Genomic DNA, 20,903 nt, shown 5'->3' with positions numbered 1-20,903 from the left:
GCATGAACGGACGAGTCTGCCTTGAATGCTCCCAGAGCCTTGTGTCCGTGAGGAATGCTGGAGACTGGGCCATGTGATCCGTATTGTTGTTGTTGACATTGCTGTTGTTGTGGTGTTTATTTTGGTTGTGTGGATCTGTGACTATGTGAGCCGCGCCCGTGGCATGGTAGGCTTCCTGGTGCTGATGGGCTTTAGAGGGTGAGCCTCTAACCATCACCTGTGTGTGTAACACCTTGTCTTTTTTTCCTAGCTCTAACACAGAGCCCTTGCTTGAGAGAAGCCACCAGAACAAAAACCAAAACACCTTTTTCTGAACCACTGAGTCCAATTCTGAAAGCATGTCATCTTACAGAAGCAGTGTTCAGGGCCAGCAAACTGACCTACACCATCTCTTTCAGTCCTTAACCCCTGTCCGAAATTTCCAGATTTGTTTCCAAATCTATCTGGTTCTGTCTTCAGCATCTCAAACAGCTTGCTGTCGTTAACCGCTCTCGCAGTAACTGACTTCAGAACTGACCTGGAGTCAGTTCAGGGAGAGGGAGCTGCACCCATGCCCTAAATAACATCTGATTCTGGTACAAGGCCATGAAAGATGAGAGCCTGATCTCGTCTGTAGGTAGCTGTTATCAAGACTGTTTATTAGCACTCTGTCTCCAGAGAAGGGAGGACGTATAAGTATATATACTTTTTTGATCCCGTGAGGGAAATTTGGTCTCTGCATTTAACCCAATCGGTGAATTAGTGAAACACAAACAGCACACAGTGAACACACAGTGAGGTGAAGCACAGACTAATCCCGGCGCAGTGAGCTGCCTGCTACAACGGCGGCGCTCGGGGAGCAGTGAGGGGTTAGGTGCTTTGCTCAAGGGCACTTCAGCCGTGGCCCACTGGTCGGGGCTCGAACCGGCAACCCTCTGGTTACAAGTCCAGAGTGCTAACCAGTGGGCCACGGCTGCCCTAAGCAAGCCATAATCTCAAAGGCATTAAAAGGACAGTGAACAGAGTTGAACTGAAGAGTGAGAAAGAGCGACAGAGCTGTTTCAGAGACAACTGTGATTCCGTCACTTCTGGAAAAAGGTGGAATCTGCTCACATATTAGTGCATTTCTGTCTCGGGCTCCTCATCGTTTGATTTACCTGTGTGGGGTTTGCACAGAAATGCATGTCAATGTGGGGATTATGTATGTGTGTGTGTACTGTTTGTGCGTTTGTGTGTGTGTCTCATCTAAGAGCATCTGTGTGCCTCTTTGTGCTTCTGCATCCATTGTAAGTGTCTCTGTGAAGTGTCTTTGTAATTGTCTGGTCCTGTGTGTGTGTGTGTGTCTGTGTCCTTCTGTGTCCGTGTCCATGTCCATGTCGTAGTCTATCTGTGCCTTTCCAGCTTTGTCGTGTTTGATCAGCATGTCTGTGTGCGTCTGTGTCTGTGTCTGTGCTGCTTCATAGCTGACGTCTGTATGAAATGTACACGTATATACACACAGCGCCTGATCTTTACGCCATGTGGATGGTGGATGGCTCCCTGTTCCTAACCTTTTTGGCCTAACAACAGCGTTCCTTCTGATGGTGTAAAGATCAGCGGATTGGTGCAGGCATTGCTCTCAAGCCCCTTGTGAACACGCTTTGTCCTCTGGTCTGGGCGTCTGGTTTGAAGTGAAGCTGACTGACTGACCGACTGTTCTGTGTAGAGGCTTTGTGCTCTGGCTGCCACCTTCGGCTCGATGGCCCCACCCTCCTCTGTGATAGACACCTGTCCTGTCCAATGCTCCACTCATTTTTCTTTTGTCTCTCCCTGCCCACTTCCTCCTCCCTTTTCTCCCGCCCCCACTTCCTGTGCCTGGCCAATCCCAGCGCGTGGACGAGAGCATGATGATTGACACATCGTTGCTGGTACACTTCTTTGGGAAGAAGGGCAAGGCAGAGCTGACCTTTGATGACTTCTACAGGTATCAATGTGATCACATGCACATATACAAATCAATTATAAGCGTGGCTCATCTACACTCACTGATATACAATAACACGCACACACACACACACACAAACACACACACACACACACACACACACAGCAAGGTCAAAGGGGATTTTCTTGTAAGGTTTGAGGTTTCACCCAGCTTTACAAAGACACATCTGTAATGTTTCTGGCTCTGTGTGTGTCTCCCACCCAAGGTTCATGGATAACCTGCAGACTGAGGTGCTGGAGATCGAGTTCCTGACCTACTCAAAGGGCATGACCACCATCAGCGAGGAGGACTTTGCCCGCATCCTACTGCGCTACACCACCGTAGACAACATCAGCAGCTACCTGGACAACGTGCGCCAGTGCATCCCTGACGAGAAGGTACAGAGCCACTCACACACACACACACACACACACACACACACACACACACACACACACACACACACACACACACACACACACATGTAAACTGTCCACACTCCTTCACAGAAAACACTGATTTCATACCCTGTCCCACAGCGCTGTTCTACTCACACTGTAGAGTACAAACAGACCATAATATCCACATCTTTCCCTCATAGTTCACCAGTCAGGGGCAGATGCCTGAACACAAGTGCACAAAGACAAACAGTCACACGTGGACAAACACTCACATGCACACAGACATTAAAGAGTCATTAAAGAGTGCAGCAGACCTGTATTAGTCATACACTAAATGCAAACGACAGCTTTCTACTAACTGCTTTAGCGTCCGCCATTGCACGCATTAGCCATGGTGACTCATTTCCTGTGCCCACCTATCCTACTAATGCACTCTCAATTATGCCCCCCATGCCCCCACCCACCCACACACACACACACACACACACACACACACACACACACACACACACACACACACACACACACAGAAAGAGAGAGAGAGAGAGAGAGAAAGACACACATACCCTTATAACCTCTTTGACCCATCTTTTTTACCTTCTTTTAATCCTGTCCTCCCCAACCTTCCTTGCCCTCTCCCAACCCTTCTTCTTCTCTCCTTACGAGCACCCCCCCCCCCCCACTCCCCCCCTACACACACACACCTCCTCCCTTTCTCTCCTCTTCCTGCCCCCACCCCCCCTCCACCCCCTGCTGTTTGTGTTCACCTGAGCCCCTCTCCACACCTGAACGCACGGCTGCTCCATCAGGAGATAGTGGATGTGTTGCCTCTGACACTGTGCTCTGTATGGAGCGGGCTAATCTTACGGCCAGGCTCGCACCTCTGGGCAGCCCGCTCCTGCCCAGCCCTCCTGAGTGACCCACATGGAGGGTGGGTGGGGAGGGGCTGAGGGACCTGCTGATGGATTGACAAGTTGTTGTACCAAATAAACTCGACCCCTGAACACACCCCACCCCCTACACACACACACACACACACACACACACACACACACACACACACACACACACACACACACAGATACACGCAGATGCCCGTGACTGTCCAGTTTCTTGTGTGAATCAGGAGCTGGGCGCCGGAGCGTGAGGACCAGCAGGGCTCCAGGGGTTGTTTCCGTGGAGAGTACACCTGTCATTCCCCAGAGGGGGTCAAGGCATCGTCTTGCCATAAACACATTATCAGGCTCTGGGAGATGTCCACCATGTATGGTCATTAAGTGCAGAAATTCTCACAAGCCCTTGCTCTGTTAAAGCATCTGTACCTTCAACACAACCTTAGACCCAAATGGTGTTTGTGAAACTGATTTAGCTATTTAGATTTAAGATTTGTGTTTTAAAAAGCCTCATATTCTCTGACTAGTAGTATGTCTCACCTTGTAAAACTGCCATTAGAGATTGAAATGATATGTGTTAAATAGTAACGTCATGGCCTATCACACTTAGCCTTGCATGTAATATGGAGATTCTCATACAGTTGAAGAACTGAAAGAGAAAAGCAGGCCTGATGTGTGTGTCACTGTGGTGTTCGTGAAACTGTCTTTCTGTTCCTATGTGTGTTATTCTATTTCTATTCTATTCTATTTTCATGCTGTGGAAAAAGAGACAAGAGGTTTGTCATCACTGAAAATATCCGTCTGAATCATTTGCCATTTTTTGATGTTTTTTGTTTACTTTTACTTCACTGTCCCTGAACAGGCAGTTCTCAAACAAGCTGTTGCTTTATATATGAAGTCCAGTTGGTTCCATATCAGGACAGTTCCTTCAGCTTCTCATTTTCAAGCCCACGCTTTGTTCAGTTATCTTCACGTCTGATAGCATGTACTGTAGGTCCACTCCGCTCTAGTGCCTCCACGTTGTGCCAACCGAGGGGAACTTTTGTGGTGTGTCAGCGAGATTGAAGATTCACAGTCACAGACAAGAACAATTCAAGATGAAAGCAGTGGGGAAAGTCCCTAAGCAGAAAGCCTCTTGTGGCCCAGTTCAGCCCTAAAGTGGGGTGGTTCTGAAGACATTTGTTCTGCAGATCAGAGAATGTTCTCCCCCAGGACCCCACAAAAGGACGTCTTACATATCCAACTCTACAAAGTATTGAGACTAATTCTCAAAAGGTTCAGCCGACCTTTAGAAACTTTAGTAGCAGGCCCTCTTGTTACTGGGTTCAGACGTCTCCTTTAGGGAGCAGGTAAGAAAAGTGAGACAAAGGGGACATTCCTCGGAGCACTTTGCGTGGCTCGGAGAGTCGGGCCTTGCCTTGTGCTGGAGTGCTCCAGGGATGGCTGGGGAGGCCCCAGAGGAGATGGGCAGCATGCCTCACTGCACCCCTTTAGGCCCCGGCCCTCTGTCAGGCTCCCCTCTCCTGTTTGCACTGGAGGTATCAGGTTTGTGTGTGTGTGTGTAGGGGGGGTGTGTGTGTGTGTGTGTGAGAGAGAGAGAGAGAGAGTGTGTCAGAGAGAGAGAGAGATCCATATATAATAGAATGGTCTCTATCTTGAACAGGCCGTATTTGTGTGTGGATGTGTGAGTAGAGGACTGTGTGTTTCTTCTACCACCCCACCCCTAAGTGCACATGTGTAAATAGCCATCCATCTTGCTGTGTGTTTGTCTGAAGCATTTTCCCCATCATTACACGTGTTATCTCTCTTGAGCTACAGCAGGTAGAGGACTTAAACGCTTCCTCCGCTCTTAACACCTCTGACCTGGTCAAGCACACAGAGGGGGACGCTGTGCTCGCGCTTCACCGGGCAAATACGCACGCCTGCAAACACACTCCTGGCCTCCACAGTGCACAACACAACACCAAATAATAATAATAATACATTTTATTTGTAATGTAGTACAAGGGATTCATGGCAGGGATGGTCATCTCTTTGGGGAAAGAAATGAATTCATATAAAGTGTTCATATATGAGATTATGAAGTAAACCTATTTTTTATAAGTTTATAGTACAGTTATATTGGCATACTATAGATAAAGTTTATAATATTGTTATACTTTAGTGGATTTTAATGAAGTTAATTGAGATAGGTAAGACTATTTGCAGATGCAAATTGAATTGGTCCTGTCAGTTTTGAGATGGCTCCTGCCTAGACAGCTCCTGAAGTCTGTGGACTGACTGACCGTGTCCAGTGCACACACAAGGGCCTGTTCCTGAGGTCACTTATCAGTATCAGCCAGTCAGAGGCAGTGTAGCGAGCTTTCTACCCTTAAAGGTGTAGGTTTTTGAACGTTCTAAGTTCCGCAACAATTGAAGGTTCTAAAATTCTATGTTGAATTCAATGAACCCAGATATTCTTTAGAATGTTCATTTCTCAACATTCCCGTCGCACCGGTGTGACGGTACTCCTTTAAGGGTTAAAACAGTCTCTGTTGCAGGTGGATTTGAATGCACCCATTTATTCAAATTCATGAAAAAAGTGTTCCTAGAGACTGTACGTAATGAAGAGCCTGACATTAAAAAGCTGGTCAGTTCAAACATTGAAACATTTAAACATTTAGGGAAACAGCCTTCAAAACATGTTTTAAAAAACATTTAGGGAAACAGCCTTTAAAACATATTTTTTAAATTGTCACATGTAATAACTAAGCAACAAAATGTATTAAAGCCATCTAAGTTGCTTAGATGAATGGCACACTATTTTCCGTCATGGGATAGACCCGTTGAAATAAGAAGTGAAAGACTCTATCTGCAGCTACAGAGAGATTTCCTTTTTCTTTTCTTTTTTTGTCCTTTACGATGCATCATCTCACAGGCCTGCCATGGCAGCGCTTTGGGTCACTGATTGGCCGATTGTTGTGGAGGCTTTCATGCCTCCTCGAGTGCAGTACCTTGCTTGTTTTTGAAGATAGATGGAGAGAGTGGAGACACTCCACCCCCCCCTGAACCCCTACCATCCAGAATAAATAGCTAACTAAATATATAAATGGAGCCCTTTGTTGCTGTAGAGGTGGTTAACACAAGTGCACTGAAGCATTCCTATCCTCACCATCAGAAAGCTGAGAACACATTACCCGGTCTCCCACAAAGGAGCTCTGTCACCGCCGTTGTCCTTGTATGTCATTGCACGGCATATCCAGGGCACATCCCCAGTCCTTTGTAGTTGTCTGTTTTTGTGCTTTTTTGGTTTGTTTGTTTTTTCACGTCTGTTACTTGTGTCATGTTCTCACGTCAAGCAGCTGGGCCTGGACATTAAGGTGAGGCAGAGTGGAGAGGAGAGGAGTGGAGTGGAGAGGAGAGGAGAGGAGAGGAGTGGAGAGGAGTGGAGAGGAGAGGAGTGGAGAGGAGAGGAGAGGAGAGGAGTGGAGAGGAGAGGAGTGGAGAGGAGAGGAGAGGAGAGGAGAGGAGTGGAGAGGAGTGGAGAGGAGAGGAGGCCATGTGCCGCTGGGCTGTCGTCTGTTGGGATGGCGGGGGGAACATGCATGACCTGAATGTTCTGGAAAAGACCGTCAGTCCCAGCCGCTAGATTGGACAGTAGCTTGAGTCACGCCTGTTTTATCTTATATTTTGGTCTTCCTTTCGGGGGGTTGTAAACATGGGCCGACACACACACGCACACACACACACACACACACAAAGGCGCACGCACGCTCACACACGCATGTATGCAAAGCGATGCTTGTCTGATGGCATGCCAGGAAGAGTGTGTCATTTTCCTCTGGTCTAGTGAGTAAATCAACTCATTTTTTTTCTCTTTATTTCCCTCCCTCTGTTTCTTTTTCTCTTTTCCTCTCTTTTTCTCTGTCTCTCTTTCTCTCTTATTTCCCTCTCACTCTTTCTTTCTCAGGGAATCACCTTTGAAGAGTTCAGGTCATTCTTCCAGTTCCTGAACAACCTCGAGGATTTTACTATCGCAATGCAAATGTACAACTTTGCCAGCCGCTCTATTGGCCAAGGTCTGTTCCAACCTAGGCACTAGCCATCTATATTTATTGCTAGACATCAACATGCCATCATAGTACACATGCACGTGCACATGTTACAGATTTACTGCAACTGTCTGTCTGTCTGTCTGTCTGTCTGTCCACCCCTTGCGCTACACAGATGAGTTTGCCAGGGCCGCGTATGTGGCGACAGGTCTGAAGCTGACCCGTCACCTGGTGAACACCATCTTTAAGATCTTTGATGTGGACCATGACGACCAACTGAGCTACAAAGAGTTCATCGGCATCATGAAGGACCGCCTGCACCGCGGAGCACGGGTAACGAGGGGGGGGGGGCAAGTAAATAGTAAATGTTTCGAAAAATGCAGTGCACAGGTCTGTAGGACAGCACATGGGTATGTGATGGTCTAGCTGAAGTAAAATGTGTGGATGGACTGGATTATCAGGGAACCCTTTTCCGTTCACATACTTGCTCTCCTTCTCCTGGATATCCGGGAGGCATTTGACAGAAGCCTCTGCATCAGACACTAGCCAGAGCGTGACTGCCCTCTAGTGGAGATTGTGAACAGGTCTGCTATACTGTATGCCTGCTGCACTGTATGTCTGTATATCTGCATAGCACATCAGACATCTTAACAGCTTACCTGCTAAATATTCAACTTGAACTGTCCTTTCTTGCAGATATTCCTTTCTGTCCAACCTTACCTGAGGTCCTGCTTGGCCTCAGTCTTGGCTTCACACTTTTATAACCCACTAACCCCTCTCTCTCTCTCTCTCTCTCTCTCTCTCTCTATCTCTCTATCTCTCTCTCTCTCCTTCTTTCTTCCACCCTTCTGTGTCTCTCTGCATGTCTATCCTCTTCCCCCTGCTCAGGGCTACAAGGCCGTGGAGCACTTCACTTCCTTCAAGTCATGTCTGAAGAAGGAGCTGGCTGGCAGATAAGTAATGTGCTCTGCTCTCCGTTCCTCTAAACCACCCAGCAGTGCTGACACACTAATAGCACTGGACTTCACAGTCTGCAGTGTTATCCTTTGCAAATCAGATGGCCAATACTCAAGAAGTGTTGTCATATTTCCTTTCCCTGTGATGTAGATTCTAAGGGCCTGTTTCCATTACATAGACTAAATGAAAACTTTGATGCTTTTAGTCTGGACTAGTCGTACGGGAAACTGGCCATAAATCTTTTATTTGATATTCCATACTATTGTAAGATTTAATCTGATCACCTCTTTGAGAAATGCACATAGTAAAGTCAGAGGTGAAGGTAGACATACAGGACTTCTGCCTTTTTAACATGGACTGAAGGTCAATTGAGTTCAGTACAGTTCAGCTCAATACTATTCTGTTTAATGCATATTGACTTACAATTGACAACAGAACGACAAGTCTGTGTCAATACCTGTTTACATTTAGCTGCTGCAGCTGTAAGCCTACAACCCACCCCCCCCCCCTCCCCCCCCCCGACGTCTCGTGTGCCGTGACTCTGCCTCCTGCCTTGTCCATGCTCACTAGGTGAACAGACACGGCTCCGGCTCCTTCTCCACCTGCATTCGCTCGGAGGGTGGGAGGCATGTCCGCCAGCTGTGGAGGAGGTTCAAGGAGAAGGCTTAGACGGGGAAGGAGTGGAGGAGGAGGAGGAGGAGAAGGAGGTCAACAGGAGGAAGACGGAAGAAAAGACTGTAACGTTACACTTTCACTCTGCTGAAGGGCCATTCAGGGGCCTGCAAGACTTACACCCAGAGACTGCACTACTGATGGGAACAAGAACAGTCTATATTATAAGTGGGACAGATGTATAATGTTGACTGAGAAGGTGGTATTTGTAGGGGAGAGCAGGTAGAGTTGGAGCAAGGGGACAGTAGTAAAATGCTCAGACACTCACAGACCAAATGAGTGATAGCAACAGCATACTATGTTCAAAATTTGAACTTGCATCCCTGTCAGTCAATCGTTAAGAGACAGAATATAGAATAGTTATTGACATGTTTTGTGGGGCAAATGTGTAAGTTAAGTTTTGGGCGACTGGCAGTAGGGTGAGAGCTGCGGCCCAAGCTCTGTAAAGACTACAGTCTGGGTTTGAGTAATGCATGGCTGTTGCTGTAAACTTGACTTACCTCTTCAAATTGTTGTGTTACTGCTGTCCCCTGCCACTGTCACGTCAGAGCTGTAGCAGAGGCGCTCATTTCATTTAGATTCAAATCACAGAAAAAGGCCCCTGTGCTTGACCTATAGTGATGTAAATAAAGAGGCTGGAGGTGCATGTTACATAAATGTTCAAATGAAAGGTGTCACTTCAGATATTTTACAACAAATCATAATACAAAAAGTGCAACAACCCTACCCAGTCTCCCCACCACACTACTGTACCTGTCTTCTAATGTACCTGTCATCCTCTACTGTACCTGTCATCTTCTAACATACCTGTCATCTTTGTTAACACTGGTCTCAGTCTTTGAGTTTCGTGACATTACTTAAGAAAGATTCAAAACTCGTTAAACATTCTATGTTTTGTTTTGTTTTTTACTTGGTTGAAAGTACATGTCTTTATATGAAGAACACCACCATGGTGAGATAGAACACCAGTAGGATGTAGTCAAGCAGAACATGGGGGTTAAAAGTTCTCTCCACATATCTAGTCATATGTTGTTTAATCTTAGTTTAAAGCATGGCATTTTTGATTGATTATAATTTTCCTCTGTTTGATTCCAAAAACCAGAAGGGTTTTATATTTAATACATTCCATTGACTTTGTTGACATTTTGTATCAGCATGTTGTCTTAACAATATATATCAACATATTTTTTTCCTTTATTGAACATTAAGGGAAGATCATTTATTAACTGAATGGTTGTTTATGCAGCCCCAGTTAACAGGGAAGGCCTGAGAAGGTTGTGCATGGCCATCCAGTTGGGAAATGCAATCTATGGCTACTTTTGTGTGCACTGACATGACAAGAAAGACAATGAGACTCAAACAGTAAGCAATAAGAAAACAATGCAAATAGAATGTAAAAAAAAACTACTCAAATTCCAGTAATCAAGCAATTAAAACTTTCTTAAGTTAGTTTTAAATCACTTTAAAGGTTGCCTAGGGTTCCTAGTGTGTGTGTGCGTGTGTGTGTGTGTGTCTGTGGGCACATGCATACTGTACTTACATTGAGACCATCTACTCATTCCATAATTAAATGCATGCATTAGGGTAACTGCTGATAGGATCCGCAAAGTAATTATAAATCGTCTGTCTTTCGTCTGCCTTTCATCAAAGCCTGTGTCATATTTATTTTTATGTATATTATGAAGCCATTTGGAGATGATATGTATTGATATGGTTATTATGGAGTGTATATAAGCAGGGTGATGTTGCAAGATTTATGATAAATTTACCATAGCAGTAACCATGTGTCTTTTTGTTATTTACCTCCAACACAGTAACTATGGCCAAAGTCAACATATCTTTGATGGTCCGGTGACAATGGCACCTCATTCCTTATCTGTATTTTCCCATATTCATCATAGTGGTATTTCTTAGTCCTGTTGCTTGGGAATCTGGATTCCCTTCCTCCACGAATACTGCAAAACAAGTTCTCATCATCACCTCTCTCCAAACAACTTTTGACTCATTCTGTAAATGCCTGCAGCACATCACTAGCTGGATGGGGGAAAGCCATTTTGCAGTTAAATAAAGATAAATCAGAGATGATCTTATTTGGAAAAAGAGGCATAGATCTAGCCTAGAAATCTAGACACGCCCCTAGCGGCGGCAAATTGCTAGCATAGATCAGCTGCATATCTGGATATGAGAGCCCTAGAATCCAAAGAACTAGGCTCAGTAAATTCAAAATGCAGCTGCCAGTTTTTTCACAAGGAGTAAGATGTGACCCATTTTTAAAACCTCACACTGGATACATGCTACAGGATACACTTTAATATGCTAGTACTAGATTAGATTAGATTTAACCTTATTGTCATTGTGCAGAGTACAAGTACAGAGACAATGAAATGCAGTTAGCATCTAACCAGAAGTGCAAAAAAAGCAGAAAAGTGCAATGTCAACAGTATAGATCGATAGTGGCATGTACATTGTACAAGTGTGCAGTAGGTGAAGAGGGAGTAAAGGTGAGGGCTCAGCACACAGCCCTGTGGCACACCAGTGTTCAGGATGAAGGTTGAGAAGGTGTGGTTATCTAACTTAACAGACTGCGGGCTGTTTGTTAGGAAGTCCAGAATCCAGTTACAGAGGCAGGTATTGATGCTCAGTTCACTGAGTTTGCTGATCAGTTTGGAGGGAATGATGGTTTTGAATGCTGAACTGAATTCGATGAACAGCTTTCTCACATAGGTGTTGCTGTCGTCAAGGTGGGACAGGGCAGAGTGAAATGCCATTCAGATGGCATCCTCCTAATTAATGAATCACATACTGGTTTAGGCCAGAGTATCTCTCCAATACGTTGCAACCTTATGTAGCCATTGAGCAGAACCCTTCTGCCCATCATTAGATAAGATTCAGCTAGTCCTGCCGAAGGTAATGACTACATATAGGGAAGCAGTCTTCAAGTATGCTGCTTTCAACAGAACATGTTGTGTTCCACTATACTGTTTTTTTTTTGTAGCAGCATAATTTTTTCGGTTACTGATTTTTATGGCTAATGCCCTACTCTATTAGTCAACCCTTTATTTTTATTTGGTATTTGAATTTTTATAATTTGTAGTCCAAAGCACATTGCATGACTCAATTTAAAATGTGTTATACAAACAAACGTGTCTTGTCTTGACATATTATATAATCTAAAAACATATATAACTTCAGTAGGCATTTGAAGTATCTTCAACACTGCTTTATAATATTTACATCATAAAGTGGAGATTTTTTTGGCTACCAAAATTAGCCACAAGAGGGCAACAGTCGATAACTCAATTCAGTAGAGCTGACTTGGAACATTGAATGGAATGGAATTGAATGTCTTACATTGTCACGTCATGCGTGAATGAAAGAAGCCGCGGACATTCTGTCGGTTGCTTAGGTCAGAAAAGTTCTGATCTGAAGCACTTCTTTCAGTGCAGTGGCCCTGGAAGTCTTTCGCAATGTTGTCATGATCAGAAATCGGAACACAATGCGCAGGTAAGTGGCATAATTTGGGATCAGAATTCTGTAAAAAAAAGGCTCTCTGCATTTCGTTGGCTGGATCATTAAATGGCAGAGCCACCTGGCTAGTTCTTATTATCTTATTATTTTTTTAATGACATACATAATTGAGTTCGCTCTGATTGGCCAACGTCTTAAAGCAGGGGTGTCAAACATACGGCCAGCACGATGATTTTGAACGGCCCGCACGTCAGTCCCTCAACAACGAGAGAAAACTTCCCTTGTGTGTGTGTAATGTGTATCATACAAAATTGGCCCACCATATCTTCCCAACTATGCACAGTATTCCATTAGCTGCATGCCATCAGGCTATTTACAATTTTCTATCGCGTAAAGTTAGTGAACACGTTATCAAAATTAACGCGCACACATTTTGTTTGAGCAGGAGACAGAATACGCACGCACGCAACTAGGCTACTTGTTGTTTTCTTTTACTCGGCTATCTAGATATGGTTATCAGCACACAATGTTGAGCTAATTCACTAACTCATAGGCTACTCATCATGGATATCACAAGTTTAAACAACGAAAACAGCAAAGCTAGAGGAGTTATTACAGATGGGCAAGAATAAGGTAAGCAATTGGTGTGCTTGTCAGAACGTTAGACTGCATTACAGCTGTTTAAAGCCAGACGTCACGGTACGCTAGAACAAAACTAAAGGTAACTTTAGCTATAGGGCTGTATCAATTTGTCCAAATGAATAGGTCATCGTAGACGTTGTTGTATTATTGCATGTGGATATTGTTATGCTATGTAGGCTACTTTTTTTGCAATGCATGGACCTAAAACCGGGAAACGGACAAATATTGTACACGCGTGAATTTGTTTTTGCGGGGGTGGGGGTGGGTGGGTGTGCGTACCATAGATCTCTCGCTCTCTCTCTCTCTCTCTCTCTCTCTCTCTCCCACACACACACACACACACAGTACCTTTCTTAGCCACAGTTAATTTTAGTGGTGAGCACAAGTGTTATGGACATTGTTATGCACATTATTGACTGCAGTTTATTCTCATCAATGTCAGTCCATGAATGAGTTGTTAACTAATAGGCCTAGAAGTTGCATTTGAAAATGTTACTGTTGTAGGCTGTTTGTTTTTTTATTTCAGCCACACTGTTTTAAAGTGGTTAGGACCATTATTTCACACCAATTGTGAATAAGCCATACTGTAATACCGATTTCATGGTTGCACCATGCACATGTTCACCGATTATGTGGCCCTCAGTAACCTATAAATTCAATGATGTGGCCCTCTGTGAAAATGAGTTTGACACCCCTGTCTTAAAGCGTCTGGTGTATTGCTAGATTGCTAATTCATGAGAAACCATGCAGTTTTTTTATTTGGCCCATGTACCTTTCATTTCTATTGTCATTGCAGGCAGGGAAGGGGACATGTCCCTTTGAAAAGCACAGTACGTCCCCTAGTCTTATTTTAAAACAAGATTGTTTTCTGTAACATGACCCCTCTAAAACAATTCTCTGCACTCACGCCTCCTAAATCCTCCCCACAACGCCATCTGATTTAATTGAATGCATTACAACATTGCCAAGGTACCCAACATGGTATATTTATGACCACCACGGTAATTTTGTGTCAACCTGCATTGTAATCGCAGGTATCTTTGGCTGACATGTTCAAAAGTGCACACAATTTCAAGTGTAGGATCATTATGACATCCTCTGAATGCATCCCTAGTTTCGTGGAATTCCGTGGAATTTTCGTGGACCATACAATAAATGAATATATGTGTACATTTAGTGACTGTACACGCACGCACACACACACACACAGACACACACTCATAAACACACATAAGCACAGACACACACACACAGGCACGCACATAAGCACACACACACAACACAAACACACCCACACACATAAACACAACCACGCACAAACACACACACACACATAAAAACACACACACATGCAGGCAAGCAGGCACATGCACACACACACACACACATAAACAAACACACACATCCCATTACCCCCACACACACACTCACAAGCGAACACACACACACACCATTACCCACACACACACACACAAAGAAGCACACATATACACAAAAGCAAACACACACATGCACACACTCAATTACAAACACAAAAGTTGCAAGAGTAGGGGATGGAGTAGGAGATGGAGACAAATTGACAAGCATTCAAAATTGACAAGCGTTCAATTCAATTCTTGAATTTCCCCTAGGGATCAATAAAGTATCTATCTATCTATCTAAGCGTGATTTATTTTTGTAGAGAGAATGTGCATGATCAGCGGTCATATTTCGTACCGCTTTGCGGTACATCTGGTTTAAACACATACGCTCTCTTCTTTCTCCATGTTCTTCGTCCTTCTCTGTCAGCTCAGAGACGTCTGACCTCCAGTACATCCCCTGTCGGCCATTAGCTCCCCCAGCCTCTCCCATCTTCAGAGAGCCCAAGGCGGTTCTGCTCACCATAGACGAGGTCCAGTCGCCCCTGAGCCCCAAACCCACCGACACGTGTGTGCACCCACACCGCGGCTGCAACCGCTTCGGCGTGCCCAGCCTGAGCGCCTTCTTCTCCAGGCACAACCCCCATAGCCAGAGAGTGCGCCACATAAAGGGTAAATGAACAGCAACGTCTTATAAATGGTTCGTTGACGATGATGATGATTACTCAAGGCAATCTGTTCTTTCCTCAGGCATCCATGGTCAGCCCATCTGTTGGATCAATGACATGATGCTCGGCCGCCAGGCAACCATGTGCTGGGGCCGACCCATGACCCCAGAGAGCTGCCTAATTATGTGCGGAAAGATCCCCACCGCAGCCATCGGCACCAACAGCAATGCCCTTCCCATCAACACTCTCACTGGCTTGCAGTTTTTCCCCATCAAGCTCATGGACACCCCTACACTCAAACTGTGTGAGTTCAAGCTGCTTCCACTTTGTCTTCCACTTCATTTTGCGGAGTGATGAAAGGCACAAGTGTGTGGATTTACTTTAGGATTTTACTCAGTTTTGGTTAAGTGAAATTTATAGCCTTATTCAATGGTCTCGGTGCACCATTACCTCTTCAGTCCTTTAAAAGTAGTGTCCTTTTTGGAGGAGGTGTTTTAACTGCTGCTGGTGTGTAATAGAGCAGGTAACTGCTGGTCTGGTTGGTGCTGGTGTGTAATAGAGCAGGTAACTGCTGGCCTGCTTGATGTTGGTGTGTAATAGAGCAGGTAACTGCTGGCCTGGTGGCCTGGGTGGTGCTGGTGTGTAATAGAGCAGGTAACTGCTGGCCTGGTGGCCTGGTTGGTGCTGGTGTGTAATAGAGCAGGTAACTGCTGGCCTGGTGGTCTGGTTGGTGCTGGTGTGTAATAGAGCAGGTAACCCTAGAGCTCACGGGGGATCTGGCCCTCACACTGGCCTCAGGGCAGCTGCTCTCTGTGACACAGAGTGGCTGACAGACTATGGCCACAGACATGGGGTCACTTACATGCAGCATGAAGAGAAAAAAGTTTGCTGTCATTGCCCTCGGTGAGAGTGTATATCAGAGAATTCCAACCTTGAAAATGATAGGGTGGTAGTGAACCCATGACTGTAAACGTCCAAAAGAAGATGGATCAAGGACTTCCATCTATATTTGAAGGATTGTGGCGACATATTTGGTTTAGGGGTTCTAGTGAAATGTTTCCACCTTATTCACGAAACCCACCTTTTGTCCGGTTTTCATTGTCCGTTCATTCTGTTTACATTATAACTTAGTGCAGTCTCAGCAGGCTAACTAGAATATGCTTCAACTTATATTTCTTTTGAAATGTTGACAATTCTGCACTCAATATGGATATTATATACATTATATGACAGACAGACAAGTTTGCTTTTACATGGCTTAGGACACGTCAAGCACGGTCTACCATCACATTAAAATCAATACAATGCAGCTTCGGCCGGAAATAGAAAACCGTATTTCTGAATACTGAGGAGTCATGGCAATGCCCATTGTTGGCTGAATAGCTGAACTTGCTTGTTGGTGAAAAGCAAATCCCAGATGCAGTAGTGTACAGTGATGGTAATTTTGATACCATAGATTTAATAGAGACCCAGTCAGACCAATAGTATGAAAAATTAGGAACAGAGTTTATTTACAATCCGGAGCAGATAGCTACTGACGCAGCCATGCAGAACAGTAAAACACTGCAAAGTCATAATATTCCTGCTTATCTTTAAATACAGTCACACACAGATATACACAGGGACAGTACAGATATCATACAGTCATTATAGAATCATACTTTTAGTATCAAAGTGACCCACTAATGAGAAATGAAGAACATTAAACCACATATTGGAATATTGGGCTTAATGCAGAACGTTAAACCACATATTGTAATATTGGACATAATGTTCTATTCCACTTTCTCTCAACAGTATCCCAGATGCAGTAGTGTACAGTATCCTAGATGCAGTAGTGTACAGTATCCCAGATGCAGTAGTGTACAGTATCCCAGATGCAGTAGTGTACAGTATGTTGTCAGTGCTCTCTGCACCTCTCCTTACTCCACAGTAACCCATGCATGGAGAGATGAACTAAGAGACCTGACAGAGAGGGTGGGCCTTCTCATACCCAGCAAGAACTCTAGAGGTCAGTATTACAATGTCCAGCCCAGAGCCGTATATAGGCTCTCTCTATACGGCTCTGGTCCAGCCTGGAAGATTTAGTCTTTTTCCAGAGAATTTCAACCCTTTGTCACAGTCAAGTTATACAGAAATAGAATCTTCATGTCAGCTTTAAACTCACAACCTAACCACCTAAGCTTCCCGTTATGATTGACATTTACTGTTCTCCAATGATATGATATATTTTAACTCTTTGACCCCATGGCCATAAATGTGTTGATAAAGTAGAGGCCCATCTCTCCTCTCCATACTCTAATAGGTAATGTTGTCCAGTTGATAAGGTCGGTTTCAGCCTTTTCCCCACTAACCCACAGGCACCTCTCCCAGCCAAAGCCCAAACAACAAGGAGGAGGCGGACATCAAACTACAGCTGATGGTAACCGCCAAGGGCAAGTTATAGCTTCACCCATACTGTCTATTAGAAGTAGCAGATCTAGTAGCTGTGAGATTTGTAGTTGTCAGTCGTAGTATTCAGAATCAGAATCAAAAAACCTTGACTGGAAGTATAAGGATTGTCTTTGGTGCAGTCGACAACATAAATCAAATGATTTATTCCGGAGACCCCCGTCCTTAACAAAAGACAAAGAGCTATGATTTACTATGTGGTGGGACATGTGAATGCATTCCAACAGTAGCTTGGAGAGGCAAAAGCCAACATAGTGCAGTAACTGACCATGGACACAGCACTCAGATGTGTTTGATGGCTGTAGTGGAGCATGCGGTGTGCCTGACTCCTCCATTCATCTGTGTGTTGTGCTTCACCTCTGGGCTGTGACCAGCTGATCGACACCCTGTGTCAGATCTTGGGGATGAAGTCCATTAGTGAGGTGCAACAGTGGTTACTGACTGCAGGGCAAAGAGGTAAGTCTCTCTCTCTCTCTCTCTCTCTCTCTGTCTCTCTCTCTCTCTCTCTCTCTCTCTCTCTCTCTCTCATAGTCACTAAACGTTGCCTTTGATATTATTTATATGGGTTTGCAGCCATACTGTCTTCATGCAATAATGTGTTGGTAAATGAGCATTTACTGTAGTATTTTACCATTTTACAAATAAAACAACTGTCTATTTAGAGAAGGACCTTTTGGTGAACCTGCTATGTAATGCACTGGATGAGCATCAGCCTCAACCCTCATCCAGTGATAGATCAGCCCAGGAAAGCCCTACTGTGAAATCAGTGTCTTCAAACCATAACATGACCACTGGGGAAGAAGAAGACACCAAGACCAGGTACCATCAGTTCTGCCACCTAGTGGTTAATGAGCAGAAGATCATTCCTTTGTTTGTCAATATACACTGCAGTACGTATGTTTTTCATATTATTTTTTCCTCAGAGATTCATTGCCTTCAAATGAAGGATTTACAGGTAAGAATGTTCATAATTTAATCATGCACCCCTATGCAGTGCCTATAAAAAGTATTTACCCCACCCCCCCAGATATTTCCACTTTTACTGCTTTTATAAATGGAATCTTGATCAATTTAAGTTGGCCTTTAATAATTAATAATTAATTAATTAATTTATAATTATATTAATAATACAATAATTTACAAACATTCCCTCTTTAATGTCAAAGTGAAAGCAGATTTCTTCAAAGTAATGTTAATTAATTAAAAATATATAATGCAAAATAAGTGATTGCATAAATATTCAGCAAGTCAGCATTTAGCAGATGCACCTTTGGCCGCAATTAAAACATGGAGACTGCATGGATAAGTCTCAGTTTGGCTTGCACATCTTGATACTGCCATTTTACCCCATTTTTCTTTCCAAAACTGCTCAAGCTCTGTCAGGTTGGAAAGGGTTCGGGGTGTGAACAGCCCTTTTGAAGTCCAGCCACAGATTGTCTATAGGATTGAGGTCTGGGCTTTTACTTGGCCTCTCCAGAACATTCACCTTGTTGTCTTTAAACCATTTCTGTGTAGTTTTAGCTGTATGCTTTGGCACATTGTCTTGCTGGAAAGTAAACTTTCTCTCAAGTTGTAGTTCGATTGCAAACTGAATCAGATTGTCCTCCAGGATTTCCATATATTTTGCTGAATTCATTTTACTTTTACCTTTACAAGCCTTTCAGGGCCTGCTGTTGAGAAGTATCCCCATAGCTACCACCACCATACTTCAAGGGCTTTAGGGATGGTGCATTTTGGTGATGTGCAGTGTTTGGTGTCCGCCAAAAATAGCATCTGGTTTGATGGCCAAAAAGCTAAATTTTTGTATTATCAGACCAACGAACCTTCTTCCATTTGACCTCGGAGTCTCCCACTTGTCTTTGGGCGAACTTTAGTCAAGATTTAATAAGAGCTTTGTCACTCACCCATAAAGCTTTGACTGGTGAAAAACTTGGGCAAAAGCTGCTATATGCATGTTTCTCCCATCTAAGCTGCTGAAGCTTTTAACTTTTCAAGAGTTGTCATAGGTGCCTTGTGGCCTTCCCCACTATTAGTCTTCTAATTTGTCGCTCAGTTTGTCGTGACCGCCTGCGCTAGGCAAATATGCACATTTGCCATATTCCTTACATTCCTTAATGATGGATTTCACTAAACTTCATGGGATTTTCAGTGACTTGAAATCTTTTTGTATCCATCCCCTCACTTGATGCTTGTCAATAACATTTTCTTTCAGTTGTTTAGAGTGTTGTTTTGTCTTCATGGTGGAATTATAGCCAGGAATACTGATTGACCAGTGACTGGGCCTTCCAGACACAGGTGTCTTTATATTGCTATACTACACATTACCTGCACTCAGGCAATCTCCATTTCACTAATTGTAAGACTGTAATCACCAATTGGCTGGACCACTGTTGGTTTAGGTCAGTCACTTTAAGGGGGGTGAAAGGCCAAATTAAATTGACAAAGATCCCATTTATTAAAGCAATAAAAGGGGAAATATCCAAGGGGATGCAGGCCCTGTACCTAGGTCCTTATATTTTAGATTTTACTTTCATTTATAGCCAATAGCATAATTTCTAATTGTATGCACTGCATGCAAATATTACAGCACACATGATGCCATAATGTGGAGTCTTGTATATTGCTGTGTTTACTCTGTCCCCATGTGTGTATAATCAGTGGTACATTGACAGAGTACATGACCAGTAAGGAGGACACGAAGACCAAGCGAGCACGTTCAACAGTGACCCGGAGCAGGCAGAGCACTCCCAGGCCCCCAAGTGACCAGAGGAGGCTGTCCAGCCCAGCCGTGTGCCACCTCCTGTCTCCGCCAGTGCTGCGCTACACCAAACGGGCCTTCACCCCTCAGGTCCCTGTGGCCAGCAGCATCTTTCAGGAGGAATGGACCAACTACTGCCAGTAGAGCCATAAAACCTGAGGGACCAGCAGCCGACAGTACTGTCACTGGACTGGGCCTTGTTTCTACCTCCGCTTGTGTGTGTGTGTGTGTGTGTGTGTGTGTGTGTGTGGACACTAGTATGCCTAATACTAGAGGAATGACTTTGTCCATCTTGAGAACAGTAAAAATGGCTGAAATGCTAGCACCAAACCAAGCTTTGTCTTTTTTTCCGTTGAATGTTGGAGGTCAGAAAAGACATCTGTATTTAAAGTGGTTTAATGGTTAAGATATTGATGTCTTTTCTTAATGGGGAGGTATCAATCTCCTCTCTGTTGTGAGTGTAGAGTGTGTAGGGCAGTGTTAGCAGCAAGAAGGATTTGAACTACATCTACTGGAGCTACTGAAAATGCATGGGAAACATATACAAATAACCCCAACAGCAGCATAGCTGGCACTGATAAAAGGCCTGCTAGCATGCTATCTTATTTATCAATGTAGTAACATGACAAGTAAAAGGTTGGTTTATTTGTAGGCCTATTTCA

General features: G+C 44.1%; 2 protein-coding genes across 14 annotated transcripts in view; both read left to right on the top strand.

Annotated features, from left to right (window-relative positions):
- micu3a (mitochondrial calcium uptake family, member 3a) overlaps window positions 1-10,676 on the top strand; it is a 30,015-nt gene extending 19,339 nt beyond the window's left edge. For 3 of the 10 annotated variants that reach the window (XM_042099823.1, XM_042099531.1, XM_042099895.1), the window contains 7 exons: window positions 1,848-1,942; window positions 2,169-2,340; window positions 4,004-4,012; window positions 6,578-6,595; window positions 7,186-7,294; window positions 7,443-7,600; window positions 8,795-10,676. In XM_042099823.1, coding sequence (XP_041955757.1) covers window positions 1,848-1,942; window positions 2,169-2,340; window positions 4,004-4,012; window positions 6,578-6,595; window positions 7,186-7,294; window positions 7,443-7,600; window positions 8,795-8,893 — 660 coding nt within the window. In that variant the 3' untranslated portion in view covers window positions 8,894-10,676. Of the gene's footprint in view, window positions 1-1,847; window positions 1,943-2,168; window positions 2,341-4,003; window positions 4,013-6,577; window positions 6,596-7,185; window positions 7,295-7,442; window positions 7,601-8,155; window positions 8,225-8,791 lie in introns of all 10 variants that reach the window. The other 7 variants (XM_042099977.1, XM_042099743.1, XM_042099653.1 and 4 more) reach the window with 6 other exon arrangements.
- Window positions 5,126-20,571, top strand: LOC121714884 (protein TBATA-like). 4 transcript variants are annotated; one of them, XM_042100197.1, is made up of 10 exons: window positions 5,126-5,132; window positions 12,313-12,400; window positions 14,795-15,036; window positions 15,115-15,336; window positions 16,966-17,043; window positions 17,393-17,454; window positions 17,858-17,939; window positions 18,146-18,302; window positions 18,407-18,438; window positions 20,156-20,571. In XM_042100197.1, exons 2-10 carry the CDS (start codon window positions 12,372-12,374, stop codon window positions 20,383-20,385), a joined length of 1,134 nt encoding a protein of 377 aa, XP_041956131.1. In that variant the 5' UTR covers window positions 5,126-5,132; window positions 12,313-12,371; the 3' UTR covers window positions 20,386-20,571. The 4 variants fall into 4 exon arrangements, with proteins under 4 accessions (XP_041956131.1, XP_041956040.1, XP_041956280.1 ...); XM_042100106.1 differs by lacking the exon at window positions 5,126-5,132 and having other exon boundaries at window positions 12,284-12,400; XM_042100346.1 differs by lacking the exon at window positions 5,126-5,132 and having other exon boundaries at window positions 12,284-12,400; window positions 20,142-20,211.
- Window positions 20,572-20,903: the final 332 nt, after the last annotated feature.

The sequence above is a fragment of the Alosa sapidissima genome, chromosome 1 (genome assembly GCF_018492685.1).
Source record: "Alosa sapidissima isolate fAloSap1 chromosome 1, fAloSap1.pri, whole genome shotgun sequence".
NCBI classification, from domain to species: Eukaryota; Metazoa; Chordata; class Actinopteri; order Clupeiformes; family Clupeidae; genus Alosa; species Alosa sapidissima.
The sequence above is the reverse complement of the archived record's forward strand: the minus strand, read 5'-3'. Positions and strand labels throughout refer to the sequence as shown.